The sequence below is a fragment of the Scyliorhinus canicula genome, chromosome 20, assembly GCF_902713615.1.
Source record: "Scyliorhinus canicula chromosome 20, sScyCan1.1, whole genome shotgun sequence".
Classification (NCBI taxonomy): Eukaryota; Metazoa; Chordata; class Chondrichthyes; order Carcharhiniformes; family Scyliorhinidae; genus Scyliorhinus; species Scyliorhinus canicula.
Window position 1 is genome coordinate 38,978,320 of NC_052165.1, and position 16,480 is coordinate 38,994,799.

At 43.5% G+C, this 16,480-nt stretch overlaps 2 protein-coding genes across 4 annotated transcripts in view; one reads left to right on the forward strand and one right to left on the reverse strand.

Moving 5' to 3' along the window:
* Positions 1-6,610, forward strand: part of glipr1a (GLI pathogenesis-related 1a) — a 115,740-nt gene extending 109,130 nt beyond the window's left edge. The window contains 4 exon segments of the mRNA XM_038780958.1: positions 3,809-3,924; positions 5,928-6,010; positions 6,162-6,188; positions 6,277-6,610. Coding sequence (XP_038636886.1) covers positions 3,809-3,924; positions 5,928-6,010; positions 6,162-6,188; positions 6,277-6,377 — 327 coding nt within the window. The 3' untranslated portion in view covers positions 6,378-6,610.
* A 3,994-nt stretch (positions 6,611-10,604) lies between these two features.
* The window catches only part of krr1 (KRR1 small subunit processome component homolog), a 40,322-nt gene continuing 34,446 nt past the window's right edge, over positions 10,605-16,480 (reverse strand). For 2 of the 3 annotated variants that reach the window (XM_038780220.1, XM_038780222.1), the window contains one exon: positions 10,605-11,831. In XM_038780220.1, coding sequence (XP_038636148.1) covers positions 11,698-11,831 — 134 coding nt within the window. In that variant the 3' untranslated portion in view covers positions 10,605-11,697. The remainder of the gene's footprint in view (positions 11,832-16,480) is intronic. The other variant, XM_038780221.1, reaches the window with a different exon arrangement.

Sequence of the window (16,480 nt, forward strand, 5' to 3'; positions counted from 1 at the left end):
TGAAGGCTACCGACCTTTGTTCAGTGAGAAGAGTGAATCTCCTGCTGGCCAGGTAATGCCTCCAATGCCGCACAGTTTCAACGATGCCTTGGGCCTCTTTTTCGACAGAGGAGTGCCAAATTTCGGAGGCATGAAGTGTTCATGAAAAGAATGCCACGAGCCTGCCTGCCTGATTGAGTGTGGCGGCCAGAGCGACGTCTGAAGCGTTGCTCTCGACTTGGAACGGTAAAGTCTCGTTGACTGCGTGCATCGCAGCCTTGGCGATGTCGGCCTTGATACGGTTGAAGGCCTGGTGAGCCTCGGCCATCAGGGGAAACAGAGTAGATTGAATGAATGTACGCGCCTTCTCCGCATAGTTTGGGACCCACTGGGCATAGTAAGAAAAGAACCCCAGGCATCGTTTGAGGGCCTTGGGGCAGTGGGCGAGGGGATGTTCCATGAGGGGGCGCATGCGGTCGGGATCGGGCCCCAGAACTCCATTCTGGACCATATAGCTGAGGATGGCGAAGCGGTTCATGCTGAATACACACTTCTCCTTTTTATAAGTTAGGTTGAGGAGAGTGACGGTGTGGAGAAATTTGGCAAGGTTGGAACCATGGTCCCACTGATTGTGGCCGCAGATGGTGACGTTAACCAGGTACGGAAAGGTGGCCCACAGTCCATACCGGTCAACCATTCGGTCCATTTCCCTTTGGTGACGCCAAAGGGAACCCTGAGGAAGTAGTAAAGGCGGCCATCTGCTTCGAAGGCAGTGTATGGGCGGTCCACCTTACGGATGGGGAGCTGGTGGTAGGCGGATTTCAGGTCCACAGTTGAGAAGACCCGGTATTGTGCAATCTGATTGACCATATCAGATATGCGTGGGAGGGGGTATGCGTCGAGCTGCGAGTACCTGTTGATGGTCTGGCTGTAGTCCACGACCATCCTGTGTTTCTCCCCAGTTTTCACCACTACCACTTGGGCTCTCCAGGGGCTGTTGTTGGCCTCGATAATGCCTTCCCGAAGCAGTCGCTGTACTTCAGACCTGATGAAGGTTTTGTCCTGGGCGCTGTACCGTCTGCTCCTGGTGGCGACGGTTTGCAATCTGGAGTTAAGTTTGCAAATAGGGAAGATGGGTCGACTTTTAGGGTCGCGAGGCCGCACGTAAGTGGTGGTAGGGGCCCGCCGAATTTCAGTGTTAGGCTCTGGAGGTTGAACTGGAAGTCCAGGCCGAGTAGCAGGGCAGCGCAGAGGTTGGGGAGGACGTAGAGGTGGAAGCCGCTGAACTCCATGCCCTGGACGGTGAGGGGGCTATGCAATACCCCCGGATCGCCACGGAGTGGGACCCGGAGGCCAGGGAGATTCTCTGATTGGTGGGGTGTACCACGAGGGAGCAGCGCCTTACCGTATCGGGATGAATGAAGCTCTCGGTGCTCGCGGAGTCCAGTAGACAGGATATCTCGTGCACATCGATCTTCTCGTTGGTGGAAGCAGTTGACAGGTTGTGTGGGCGAGACTGGTCAATCGTGACCGAGGCGAGACGCGGCTGGTCGTCGATGGTGGCAGGCGATGAGTTGCCCGCGGAGCAAGGGTCCTGGTAAGATGGCGGTGTCCATGAACCGCACGTGTCGTGAGGAAGACAAAATGGCGGCACCCGATGATCCTGGGCAGAACAAGATGGCGGTGCCCACGGGCCTCACGTGGTGAGGGTTGAACAAGATGGTGGCGCCCACTGATCGCACGTGGTCCAAGGAGGGGAAGATGGCTGCGCCCACTGGTCGCACGTGGGGGGAGTCGGAACAACAGCGGCGACTGCGCGGGCCTGGCACACCGCATCAAAGTGTCCCTTTTTGCCGCAGGCCTTACAAAGGGTGCTCCGGGCCGGGAAGCGCTGTCGGGGGTGTTTAGACTGCCCACAGAAGTAGCATTTGGGTCCCCCAGGGTTGGTTGGCTGCTGCGTGGCACAGGCGTGGGATTGGCTGAGGGGGATCGCTGGTGAGTTCCACGATGGGGCGGCCATCTGCGGAGTCCACGATGCGCAGGAGGGGTGGGCCGCGCGGCCGGGAGCGTAGGCCTGGATGTTGCGCGATGCGACCGTAAGCGAGAGCACTAGCTTTTTAGTCTCAGCTAGGTCGAGTGTGGCCCCTTCTAAGAAGCGCTGTCGTATGTAATCGGACCCTATCCCTGTGACGAAAGCGTCTCTCATGAGCAAGTTCGAGTGTTCCAGGCTGTCACAGTCTCTAACTAGGGGAATCAGGCCACGGCAGAAATCTTCCACTGACTATCTGGGAAGTTGACGACGAGTGGAGAGGATGTGCCTGGCGTAGAGTGTGTTAGTCCGTTGGGTGTAGTTTTCTTTCAGTAGCGCCATGGCTTCTGCATAGGTCGGCACGTCCTGGATAAGCGGAAAGACGTTGGAGCTCAGCCGCGTGTAGAGGATCTGAATCTTCTGAGCTTCAGGAATTGGGTTTGGCGCAGACCCGATGTATGTTTTGAAGCAGGCTAGCCAATGATGAATGTCCTTTTTGGCGTTGTCTGACTGCGGATCCAGCTGCAGGCGATCGGCTTGATGCGGAGGTCAATCTTCTGAAAACTTTAGTGTATTAAATTGATGCACGATCAATTGCACAAAGACGAGTGTTGGATACAATCAAGGCTTTAGTACACTAAGATGTGTGGCCTCCTACAGCAGCTGGCGAAATGGCTGCTGTACAAGGAGCACACATATTTATACTCTGCCTACTGGGCGGAGCCAGCAGGCAGGGAACTACCCCCGTAGCTGTAGTACAGGGCCTTACCACAAATCACCTAATATATACATCAGTGGTGACTACCACACTACTGCCTTCAGTGCATCCCACAATGTGGCGGCCGAAACCTCACCCATGTCATTCAGTTCCACGTATCCCCGAATTGCAGCCCTCACCCGCTCCCAAACCTCCTCATCTGCCAACAGCCCCACGTCCAACCACTGTGGGTGCTGCCCCCCCTCCCCTCATCCAATTCACCTGCAAATCCACCCAATGCGGTGCGTGGTCCAAAACCACGATTGCCGAATACTCCACACCGACCACCCCCACCAACAACGTCCTATCCACAAAATAATCGATCCGGGAGTACACCCTAATCACACGGGAGAAAAACGAACATTTCTTCGCCCTCGGCCTGCCAAATCTCAATGGGTCCACCACCCCATGCGCTCCATAAGCCCCCTCAGTTCCCTCGCCACCGCCAAAACTCTCCCCGATCTCGGGTTCAACCGATCCAATATAGGCTCCACTCAATATGCTATCCACTTCAAAAGCTACCTGTTTATTTATCAAGTTTGCTACCCCCCTCGTCTTCAAATCCAAATCCTGAGTAAAATACCTGCCTTACCAACCCACTGCACTTCCATGAACTAGCCCGTCCAGCTAGCCCAGCTGCTCCATAGACCACCGAGATGTTAGGGTTGGTCCCTTACCCTCTGCCATCTTCCCCTGTGTCGCAGGGAAAGTCTCTCGCTCTAACAGCTCCTTTAGCCTAAAACCACAAATTTTTTCTGGTCCACGAATCCATCCACTGGTGGAACAAACTCTTCTTCCACCACTCCTGCACCGTTTCCTATTAAAAAGTCCACCCGTTAACTGGGGAAAAGGTCCAAAACCACCGCCACAAGCGGAGCTGCCAAATGTGCAACCACTCAGACCATGGCCGCCACCGGAAGCCCCGTTCCTGTTAGATTTCTCAATTATATGTGGTATTTATAGATATAGCATGTAGATCATAACTTTGTTTATAAAATGTGAGGTATTGTATCTAATGTTAAATAATATTTTTTCTCTTCCAGGTTATCTGGGCAAAATCTTATAAACTTGGCTGTGCCGTTTCTGATTGTCCCAAAGGAATTAAATCTTCCGGATTTAAAGGACCAGCTGTAATTTTTGTCTGCAACTATGCACCAGCGTAAGTATTAAATTGTTTTCTCTTGTAATTGTTCTTGAAATCAATCACATAATCATTATGCAACAAGACTCTTCAGTCCTTCAGATAATTGGAACTTTACAGACCTGGGTCCATATTTGCCTATCTAATCATTGCCAGAGAATCACCTAAAATGCCTTCTCCTGCATAATCCTCCTCTATTTTTCGTTCATATGCTGCCTTGATATCAGTTTCCATCCGTGTGTTGGGGGCACGCAACTTTATCTCACCACCAACCCCTTGACTGCTCTGGTGTCTCTAACTTGTGATGAATTTAGAAACTGATATATTTCATATTGTGGCAGCAATGTTATCAAAAACTCTGTAAACAGACTATGACCACCCTTGGTGGCTCATTTGCTATAGGCTTCGGCCTGAACGACCGATGTGCCTTGTCCAACTCATAGAGGGCGGGCGATTCCACCTTCCACATCAACTCGAGAAACATTTTTGCAAAGTACTCAGTCGGTATTGGGCCCTCCACCCACCTTGGGCAGACCATGATCCTCAAATTCTGCCTCCAGGTCCTTCACTTTGGCTCTGAGCCCTTTGTTGACCTCCGTCACTCTCCGCAGCTCCTCATGGTGAATTGGTCGCTGTGTTGTGACAGTGCCTCCTCCAACCCTTTCAATCTCCCTCCTTGCTCCCACACCTCGACCAACATCTTTGTCAATACCACCTTTATTCGGGCAATTGCCTCCTCCGCCCACTCTTTAAGCGAAGCTGTCATCTTCCTCTGAAGCACCTCCAAATGTTTGGCAAACAGCCTTTCAAACTCCACCAACAGCCCCTCGGTCAGAGTTTCAACCATGATGGGAGCAGCCCCACCCTATGACCCAATTCACCTAACAAACACATTGTTTGGGACTTGTAAGAGGAAACCGGAGCACCCAGACGAAACCCAAGCAGAAAGGGGGAGACCACCCAACAGCAGCAGGGTCCCAGGTTCGATTCCCTGCTGGGTCACTGTCTGTGCGGAGTTCTCCCCGTGTCTGTGTGGGTTTCCTCCGGGTGCTCTGGTTTCCTCCCAGTCCAAAGATGTGCAGGTTAGGTGGATTGGCTATGCTAAATTGCCCTTAGTGTCTAAAAAAGGTTAGGAGGGGTTATTGGGTTAGCGGGATAGGGTGGAAGTGAGAGCTTAAGTGGATTGGTGCAGATTTGATGGGACAAATGGCCCCCTTCTGCACTGTATGTTTTATGTTCATCGGGTCAATTTTGTCCCAGAGCTTGTCCCAGTGCAGCAGGAATTTGAAGTGATCACTGCATTTCTACATGTTGTTATGACCCTTCAATGCAATCATTTGCCGCAGTGCCTAGAATGTGCTATAGACTCCTCTGCCCTCAGGTGTAGTCAGCCCCACAGGTATTCAACGCTTAAAACCAGTTTGAAAGTGCAACTTATCCAGAGGATTCTAGCTCTGTCTGCCTCTTCCAATTGTGTTGGTTGGCACCACTAACTATTCTGAACTCTCGGCAGCTGTGGGATCTCTTGGAATGTGTGCTGCCAGAAACTTTCAGCCTCCCTTAAGCCCTGTAGTGACTCCAACTGCTCCTCAAGCTCAGAAAGACTGATCTGGGATTTCCTGCATATTCAGATATCCAAGACACATGAAACGCCCTGGAGTTCCCTCATGGTAGTTGTTCTCAGCCATCGTATTTTGATTGCTCCGATTTACTGTTGTCTCCATATTTTTTCCTGAAATATCCTACTGCCATTTCTGCTTGTTTTTTCAACTATAAACCTTTGCTCCATTTATTGAATTTTGCTCTACTTTCCTTTGTCCTTTATGTCTAAAAATTTTCATATGCCAACAGTCTCTCGATTTTCCCGCATCAGCCCAGACGTCTTGTAACTTTCAAAGTTCTGTCTAGATATGACTTATTTTTGTTATTTGTTGCCATAAGAGCTTCATGTAGAATTTTCCTTTTGTTCAGCTTGCTATATTAGTAATAATTTTAGTTTCCATATAAATATTTTCTTACAGTGGAAATTATATTGGGACTTTACCATATAAATCAGGAAGTTCTTGCGGATCGTGCAAGGACAGTTGCCGCGACAATCTATGCAGTAAGTTAAATATTAGAATATTTTGTTATGCAGTTACCTGCATTGAAGTTTTAACAATTTTATTTTTTTTAAAGTTGATCAAGTGCAAGTCAATTCTAGACAAAGTATTTTAATTTCAACTGCAATTTACACTTACTATTTTTGTTATTAGGAGATATAAAACGGGATGCCCTCACAAGTAGGTGTTTTGTACTACTAAGTAACTAATTCATGGTTAATATTGTTCGTACAAATGAGTAACATATTTTCTCTTCACTTTTTGGCAGAGTACCCTAACTGGAATCCAAACTTTGGGTCAGCCTCAGTTTCCTCCTATGACCAACTGCTGCTACTTACCTCGAGTATTCTGATATATGTTCTACAGTAACTATTTAAATGTAGTGTATATTCATGATTTTTGTTTTACCCTTATTCAGGCTGAGAGGTGCAAAGTTCTGAGTCGCAAACTCATCAGTGCTGCTTTCTTTCTAGCAGTGTTTCATGGGAATTTCAATGGCCCCACATTTTCCTAATGAATTCCAGCTTAGAAGTTTCTTGATTTTGTAAAGCAGTCCACTTCGTGGTCTAGTTGAGTACTGACAAAACTAACCTGATGAAGGAGCTGCACTCCAAAAGCTAGTGATTCCAAATAAACCTATTGGACTTTAACCTGGTGTTGCAAGACTTCATACAATTAAAACAAGCATGTTTGCATTAGGTAAATCAAAATGGTTCAAATAAAATTGGTGACCGTTATCTGATCAACTATTCAAGTTACCAGGGCAGTCAAGAAAACGCTTTAATTGAATACTAAGAATTTAGTTTAATAAATCTGAAATTCAAGAAAATAATCTTTCCAATTAGCAGTTTTAAGTGATTCCTCATGATTCTCTTACTGTCTGACAGACTAAACTAATAATTATGGGATTTGTTTATTTTTAAGTATGTGCAGTACAAACTGGCACCACATGCATTAGATCATTCATGTTGCGAGGGGTCCGTGTTTCTCAGTAATCTTGAAATCCATTTTGCTATGAGAGGATCTGTCGAGGACAAAATGTGGAAATGCTGGAAAAATTCAGCAAGTTAGGCAGATCAGTAAAGGAAGTAACAATGTCAACATTTCAAGGATACTGAGTATTTGCAAAATTTTCTGTTTTAGTCTGATTTCCTGAATCCGCAGCGTTAAACAAAATCAATCCATAGGGGTTCAGTTTTAATGAGAGGTGATTTGTGACAGTTATTTTTTTTGTTTGAACGATATTTGTCCATTCCTTCGCAAACTAGAAATAGCCAACCCTGAAGGATACAACTCAATCCAGAAGGTATTTAAAAATGATATCTGGTACAATTATGATGTAACATTAATCATGCTGGCACCCTGCATGAAATAGTGCTGCATGAGGAAGGAAACATCACTTGATCTCTTAGAGAGGATTTCTGTACCCAACTTTTTAAAGGGATTCTCCATGCTTTTTAAATTTCAACAAAGATTGAAAATGTGCTGCTTAATTTAAATTGCGGTTTAGCAGACATCTAATTCCAAGAAACGATGTGTTTAGTTCCACCTCTGCAGTTAAAATGTTTTCTCTTTGTATAACCTTAAAGGAGCACTACAGTGAGCCTTGTGTAAATCTCCACAACTACCCCCCCCCCCCCCCCCCCAAACTTATCAGTCGATTAGTGGGCGGGTGGACTGAACACTAACATAAATGGCACATTGCAAGAAAGTCCTAGTCCCGCTGCTTCAAATTAACTGCATAACTTCCCACAGAAGTCTTCAATTGAAATAAACAAATGGAATACTTGTGGTTGTTGAGTCAACGGACTAGCTTTTGTGTGAGATTATAGTAAAAGAAGTGATACATAGCCTTGATCAAGATGTCAGTGAGCATGTAATACATATGGAATGAAGTTGCAAACTCATCTACTTTTGCAAAGTCTTCTGGAACTTGAATCGAAGTGAGATAAGACTACACCAGGTTAAAGTCCAACAGGTTTATTTGAAATCACAAACTTTCAGAGCGCTGCTACATCATCAGGTAAAGTGTTACTTCAGTGCCGGCATCTCCATAGTTAAGACTGCCCCTGACTGAGCTTCAGGTTTTTTGCACCTGCCGATATGCCACGCTAATAGAAAGCCTCACTGCTTCTGTCCAATGACATCATATAGTTAATATGAACCAATCAAGTCAGGGGAATTCTGCATACATGAATTCATGCAGGTTCAAAAGTTTTGATCAATAAAATATTTAGTTGAACAATTTCCTTGCAACAATCCCCAAATAAAATTCCAATTTATGATGGGTGCTATTGTTTTGTAACTCAATGCTAAAATACTGGGGGCAGTTTTAAACATGGTGTGTAAAGCAGGAGATATCTGGGCAGCATGGTGGCACAGTGGTTAGCACTGCTGCCTCACAGCACTGAGGACCTGGTTTCAATACCAGCCCCGGGTTGCTGTCTGTCTGGAATTTGCACATTCTCCCCATGTCTGCATGGGTCTCACCCCCACAACCCAAAGATGTGCAGGGTAAGTGGATTGACCACTCCATAGTGCCCCTTAATTGTAAAAAAAAATTGGCACTCAATTAAAAAAAAATAAAACTGGAGATATCAATTAGGTGTTCCTTCATACATCTCTTCGGAAAACTGGGACAAGTGTAGTCACTGGAAATGGATTTGGAGTGTTATATAACCAGCACCCAATTCAACATTGCCCATTTTATAGCAAATGTTAAAATTAATCTATTTCTGTACATTCTACTACTCGTACAAAGTAAGGTATGATTAAAATTTACTGCATTTAGGTTTTGTACAACATTACAAACAAACTTGTTTATTTATGGAAACAATTTTCTGCTTTTGGAGTCTGCAGACAATATTGAAGTCAGGATATTTTCCAGAATTAATTTTCTTCTTTATGATTGAGAAATGTATGTCATCGTAAAATATAGCTTCATATATCAGATGTTAATAAAATGCTTGTTGTGTTGGCTACAAAGTTATTTTGTTTAAGTTTTAACACAAAGAATTAGGAAAGACTTCAATCATCCACCCTAATTCTCTTAATGTTTCTTCCACTGGATCTCTAGTCTTTGTTTCCATACTTGAATCATTATCATTTTCTTTTGGTTGCAGATGAAAAGTCCCCATGTATCAATATATGTAGCTTCTAGCAAGTGTGGTGAGCCTATATTACAAGCCAGACAGATGCTCTTAAATTAATTTTCAGTGTAATTCTTAGCACGCAAATTTCAGTGTAATTCTTAGCACGCAAATTAATCACCCCACTCCTACTTTCCACTCAGACCTTTCTTCACGTTTTTGCCTGTGTTTGCATAAATCCATTAATCTCTTAAATTTTCTTAAACTTCAACAGTTTTTATGTCTTCGGGTGCTGCCTGACGTTTGATTGATTTATGTTTTGGGGTTTGGTAATGATTGGCTGGGATTTGATGTTTTTTTGAGTCTGAGGGATTATTGGGTTGGGAGTTTAGGTGTGATGGGATTTGGTGCTATTCAAAAACCTAATTTTGCAGACTCTGTTACACCTTGGTGACTAATCTTTAAAATTTAGAGTGCCCATTTCATTTTTCCCAATTAAGAGGCAATTTAGCGTGGCCAATCCACCTACCCTGCACATCTTTGGGTTGTGGCGGCGAAACCCAAGCAAACAAGGGGAGAATGTGCAAACTCCAGACGGACAGCAATAACTTCTAATAGAATTTACAATGCAGGAGGCCATTCAGCCCATCGAGTCTGCATCGGCTCTTGGAAAGAGCCCCTGACAAGCCCACACCTCCACCCTATCCCCATAACCCCATCTAATCCAAAGGCAATTTAGCATGGCCAATCCACCTAACCTGCATATCTTTAGGCTGTGGGAGGAAACCAGAGGACCCGGACGAAACCCACACTGACACAGGGAGAACGTGCAGACTCCACAGAGACAGTGACCCAAGCCAGAATCGAACCAGGGACCCTGGCGCTGTGAAGCAAGTCAATACAAGTATTAATTTTCGTGCTAAGAATTACAGTAAAAACCAATTTAAAAGTATCAGACTGGTTTGGAATAGAGCTCACTTACATTTGACAGAAGCTACAAATATTCAAAACACAAGCACTTTTCATCCACAGCCAAAAGGGCATTGTGTCTTTTTGAACTAAAAGCATGGGGATAATAATTCCTGGTGCTTTCTCCAGGGCAATTCCTCGCCCAATCAGTCGACTTGTTAACCAATCAACACCATTTTTTCATACAGTATAAATTGTTGCTCTCCTTGAAATTTGGCAATCTCCTGTTGCCCTGATAAGTGCAAGGTGAAAAGCTTCAACTGCAGGTCTCTTTTTCTCTTCAATACTCCAATATTAGTTTAATAGTTGGAATCAAAGCAGATAAAGAAGTATCCTAAAGTAGCTTCATTGCAGCTTGCATTCAGTTCTTAAATGATTCCAAGATTTTCATATCTTCTACATTTACCTGGAGCCCTAAGCATTCCTGTGCATTTGAAATTTACGTTTTATTAATTTGAATCGGTGAAAGTTTAATTTTATTTTTTCCTCCCATATGCGTAACCATAAAATGGAGCCATATAAAATCATTAGATTTTAAAAAATCTCTGTTAAACCCTAAAACACCTAGCTTCTCCCATATTTGCTCTGACATCTTAACATTCAGGAATTAATTTTTGAGCTCTTCTCTGCACAGCGTTCAGTTCTTCAATGGATAGGATAGTGCAAACTTGAGCTTTCCTTTTCTTAGAAAATTCACTCTGGTGGTATGAGCAAGGAGTAGGAAATTTTAACCAACTGCAAACTTCATACCCTAAAACACCATGACATTACCTGCACCCACACATTTAATGAACAGACACAAAAGAAATTAGATATAATTTTAGATATTATATAGCACAGGCCTGTTGTACAAAATAGCATAATAGAATCTCAGAACATTGCTCTGTATGTAACGAAACTGAACAGTTCAACCTTAAATCATACTTTTCACAGTCTTGAAATCAATAAAACATGGTGCTTCTAATGCCAATAGATTAAGGAGAAAAATACTGTTCATCTCGGCGATAGTACCCCATTTCAGTGGAAACAAATGAGATGAAATGCAAGGAACTCAAATTTGCCAGGGTTAGGATTTAGGCAATCTCACTACACAATATTTTTACAATCAATTCATGTACAAGTTACTGATAGTGTACCTAGTTGGTTTAAAGGCAAGCGATACAGTCCAACAAGAAGATTTTACTCACTGCAACTATTCGTTGCAAGCTGCTAGCATTGTGCAATTTTTTAATGGATTTTATTCCCCCCACCTACATTGTCAACAAGTAAAAAACAGCTTGGTGTCCATTTTCATGAACCAAGCACCTGGAGCTCAGCTAAGAGCAACTCCTATCAACTTTTGCTCCTAGTGATGACTGAGAAATTATGAACAGTGCAGGTGGAAGTGCACAAGAACCAGTTCCTTCTTTAGTTATCAATCGCTTTGCTCTGTTGCCTCCCTTGGCATTGGCAGAAGAGAGAAATGAGGAATTTAACATTTATTGGCCATTTATATTTAACATTAGTTAAGAAAGGGAAATAAGGCAGCAGCCTCAATGAGAATGACAGTCTTTTAGGCAACATAAATAGGATAATTCCAATCACATAACTATGCTTGACAAAAGCATGGTGGAAGAGCTGGAAAAGTCATTTTATTTCTTCTTTTTCTTCTCCTTTTGCGCTATTTTCTGAGCAATTTCCTCTGCTGCTGGGGCGCCCAGCTTCTTTTTCTTGGCTGTTTTCACTTTCTCTTTAAGAACCTGAACATTAATTTTCGTTTCTGCAGCTAAAAGGAAACATAATTTTTCTTTAAACAAAGAATGTAAAAATCTGCTTAGTATAAGCTTTACTGACCAAATTAAAACACTGGTCAAAACAACCAACAGAATCATGCATATAAACACCAAGATCCTACTTATTTTTTTCATATGCCACAGGAAAAATCTTCAAAACACATTAGATTCCTACATAACAATGCTCAGCTAGATTCCCAAGACTGCTTGCGTTATATTCTACCTCAACTCGAGAAATGGTCCAAACTGACATGATAAGAAAGCACCAACATAAAGACTATTATGCTCATCAACACACTCCCTGCCACTGAACAAAGTAAACTCACTTGCCACCTTTCTTAAGGGTGATGCCAACCCTTTTTGTTTATTCTCAGGCAGTGGCCAAGCTGGTAAGGCAGCACTGTCACTGTCCGAGGGTGCTAGTGGGCCTTCATGAATTACTGGGGCTTTACTACGACAGAAATAAATAACTTGAGAAATTTCACAGTAACTTTGCCAAGTTCCTTCCCAAAACAAATCTCTAGGTTTTACTTGTGATGTATCACTATATATTAGCTACTGTATCCCAATGTTCTTAGCAACAAAGGATTACAAGGAACATCAGAATATACTGTTTGGGTATAACAAGACTGATAAATTTTACTATTTGAAACAAAGCACACGGACACATACACATAAGGAAACTAGGAGCAAAACTGGACTCAATGGGAATTGGGATGGGGGGGTCAGCTTGTACAAAGGAAGATGGTTGTGGTGGCTGGAGGTTATTCAATCCCCTCCACCACAGATGAATAGTAGCAGCAGTGTGTATCACCTATAAGATGCACTTCAAGAATTCATCAACACTTCTTAAGACAGCATCTTCCAAACCCATGACCACTGATATCTAGAAGGACATGGGTAAATGGTACCAGGGAACATCAACACCTGGAGGTTCTAGTCACTCACCACCCTGACATAGAAACATATTGCCATTCCTTCAATGTTGCGGGGTCAAAATCATGAATTTCTAACCCTACAACAGCACAGGGACTGCAGCGGTTCATCACCTCAAGGGCATTTAAAAATGGGCAATAAATGCTGACCTAACCAATGATGCCCAAATCACGTAAATCAAAAAATGGAGTGTTAATTAAAAGGAAATTAGGAAGGGTGAGCAAAATCCTGTCAAAGGAAGTGAAGAGATGCAGCATATTAGAGATAAGAACTAGGAGCAGGAGTAGGCCATCTGAGCCCTCAAGCCTGCTCCGCCATTCAATGAGATCATGGCTAATCTTTCGTGGACTCAGCTCCACTTTCCGGCCCAAACCCCATTACCCTTAATCCCTTTGTTCTTCAAAAACTATCTATCTTTATCTTAAAAACATTTAATGAAGAGCTGGGCTTCACTGGGCAAGGAATTCCATAGATTCACAACACTTTGGGTGAAGAGGTTCCTCCAAACCTCAGCCCTAAATCTACTTTGCCTCATTTTGAGGCTATGCCGCCTAGTTCTGCTTTCACCCACCAGTGGAACAACCTACCCACATCAATCCCCTTCATAATTTTATATGTTTCTATAAGATCCCCCCGCATCCTTCTAAATTCCAATGAGTACAGTTCCAGTCTACTCAATCTCTCCTCATAATCCAACCCCTTCAGTTCTAGGATTAACCTAGTGAATCTCCTCTGCACACCCCCCAGCGCCGGTACGTCCTTTCTCAGATATGGAGACCAAAACCGAACACAATTCTCCAGGTGTGGCCTCACAAACACATTATACAATTGCAGCATAACCTCCCTAGTCTTAAATTCCATCCCTCTAGCAATGAAGGACAAAACTCCACTTGCCTTCTTAACTACCTGTTGCACCAACTTTTTGCGATTCATGCACTATCAAACCCAGGTCTCTGCACAGCAGCATGTTTTAATAATTTATCATTTAAATAATAATCCCTTTTGCTGTTTTTCCTACCAAAATGGATAATCTCACATTTGTCAACATTGTATTCCATCTGCCAGACCCTAGCCTATTCACTTAACCTATCCAAATCCCTCTGCAGACTTCCGGTATCCTCTGCACATTTTGCTTTACCGCTCATCTTAGTGTCTTCTGCAAACTTGGACACATTGCACTTGGTCCTCAACTCCAAATCATCTATGTAAATTGTGAATAATTGTGGGCCCAACACTGATCCCTGAGGGACACCACTAGGTACTGATTGCCAACCAGAGAAACACCTATTAATCCCCACTCTTTGCTTTCTATTAATTAACAAAACCTCTATCCATGCTATTACTTTAGCCTTAATGCCATGCATCTTTATCTTATGCAACAACCTTTTGTGTGGCACCTTGTCAAAGGCTTTCTGGAAATCCAGATATACAACATCCATTGGCTCCCCGTTATCTACCGCATTGGTAATGTCCTCAAAAAATTCCACTAAATTAGTTAGGCACGACCTGCCCTTTATGAACCCATGCTGCGTCTGCCCAATGGGACAATTTCTATCCAGATGCCTCGCTATTTCTTCCTTGATGATAGATTCCAGCATCTTCCCTTCTACCGAAGTTAACCTAACTGGCCTATAATTACCCGCTTTCTGCCTACCTCCTTTTTTTTTAAAAAAACAGTGGTGTCACGTTTGCTAATTTCCAATCCGCCTGGACCACCCCAGAGTCTAGTGAATTTTGGTGATTTATCACTAGTGCATTTGCAATTTCCCTAGCTATTTCTTTTAGCACTCTGGGATGCATTCCATCAGGGCCAGGAGACTTATCTACCTTTAGCCCCATTAGCTTGCCCATCACTACATCCTTAGTGATAACAATCATCTCAAGGTCCTTACCTGTCATAGCCTCATTTCCATCAGTTACTGGCATGTTATTTGTGTCTTCCACTGTGAAGACCGATCCAAAAAACCTGTTCAGTTCCTCAGCCATTTCCTCATCTCCCATTATTAAATCTCCCTTCTCATCCTCTAAAGGACCAATATTTACCTTAGCCACTCTTTTTTGTTTTAGATGTTTGTAGAAACTTTTACTATCTGTTTTAATATTCTGAGCAAGTTTACTCTCATAATCTATCTTACTCTTTTTTTACAGCCTTTTTAGTAGCTTTCTGTTGCTCCCTAAAGATTTCCCAGTCCTCTAGTCTCCCACTAATCTTTGCCACTTTGTATGCTTTTTCTTTCAATTTGATACTCCCCCTTAATTCCTCAGATATCCACGATCGATTTTCCCTCTTCCTGCGTCCTTTCCTTTTGTTGGTATAAACCTTTGCTGAGCAGTGTAAAAAATCACGTGGAAGGTTCTCCACTGTTCCTCAACTGTTTCACCATAAAGTTTTTGCTCCCAGTCTACCTTAGCTAGCTCTCTCTCATCCCATTATGTGGAGATGCCGGCGTTGGACTGGGATGAGCACAATAAGAAGTCTTACAACATCAGGTTAAAGTCCAACATGTTTGTTTCAAACACTAGCTTTCGGGGCACTGCTCCTTTGTTTAAGCACAAAACACTAGTGTTTGATTTTACCTTTGCACCCTCCATTTGTATTTTAAATTCCACCATATTGTGATCACTCCTTCCTAGAGGATCCCTAACTATAAGATCATTAATCAATCCTGTCTCATTACACAGGACCAGATCTATGACCGCTTGTTCCCTCGTAGGTTCCATTACATACTGTTCCAGGAAACCATCACGGATACATATAAACTCCTCCTCAAGGCTGCCTTGACCGACTTAGTTAAACTGATCGACATGTCAATTAAAATCCCCCATGATAACTGCTGTACCATTTCTACATGCATCAGTTATTTCTTTATTGCCTGCCCCACCATAATGTTACTATTTGGTGGCCTATAGACTACTCCTATCAGTGACTTTTCGCCTTACTATTCCTGATTTCCACCCAAATGGATTCAACCTTATCCTCCATAGCACCGATGTCATCCCTTACTATTGCCCAGGTGTCATCCTTAAATAACAGAGCTACACCACCTCCCTTACCATCCACTCTGTCCTCCCGAATAGTTTGATACCCTTGGATACTTAACTTCCAGTCGTGACCATCCTTTAATCATGTTTCAGTAATGGCCACTAAATCATAGTCATTCACGATGATTTGCACCATCAACTCATTTACCTTATTCTGTATACTACGAGCATTCAGGTAAAGTACACTTTGTTGGCTTTTATACCTCTAATTTGAATCTTAACACCTTGATCAGTACCCTCTCCTAAGTTATTTTTCCTCTTAATGTTTCTCTTAATTTTCCTTGTTGTTGAACCCATATCTTCATGTAACAACCTGCCGCGTCGCTTTCCATTTATGTTTTTACTTCCCATTTTATTTCTTTTAGTATTACTGGGCCTATTCACTGAGCTCCCCTCAAGTCACTGTACCTTGCACTGTCGCCCTTTTTTGATTTTTGACTATGGCTTCGCTGCGTTACACTTTCCCCCTTACAGCCTTTTTGTTTCTGTCCCTGTTTTACTATCTTCCGACTTCCTGCATCGGTTCCCATCCCCCTGCCACATTAGTTTAAACGCTCCCCAACCGCTCCAGCAAATAGCCCCGCTCGGACATCAGTTCCAGTCCTGCCCAGGTGTAACCCTTCCAGTTTGTACAGATCCCACCTCCCCCAAAACCGGTCCCAAT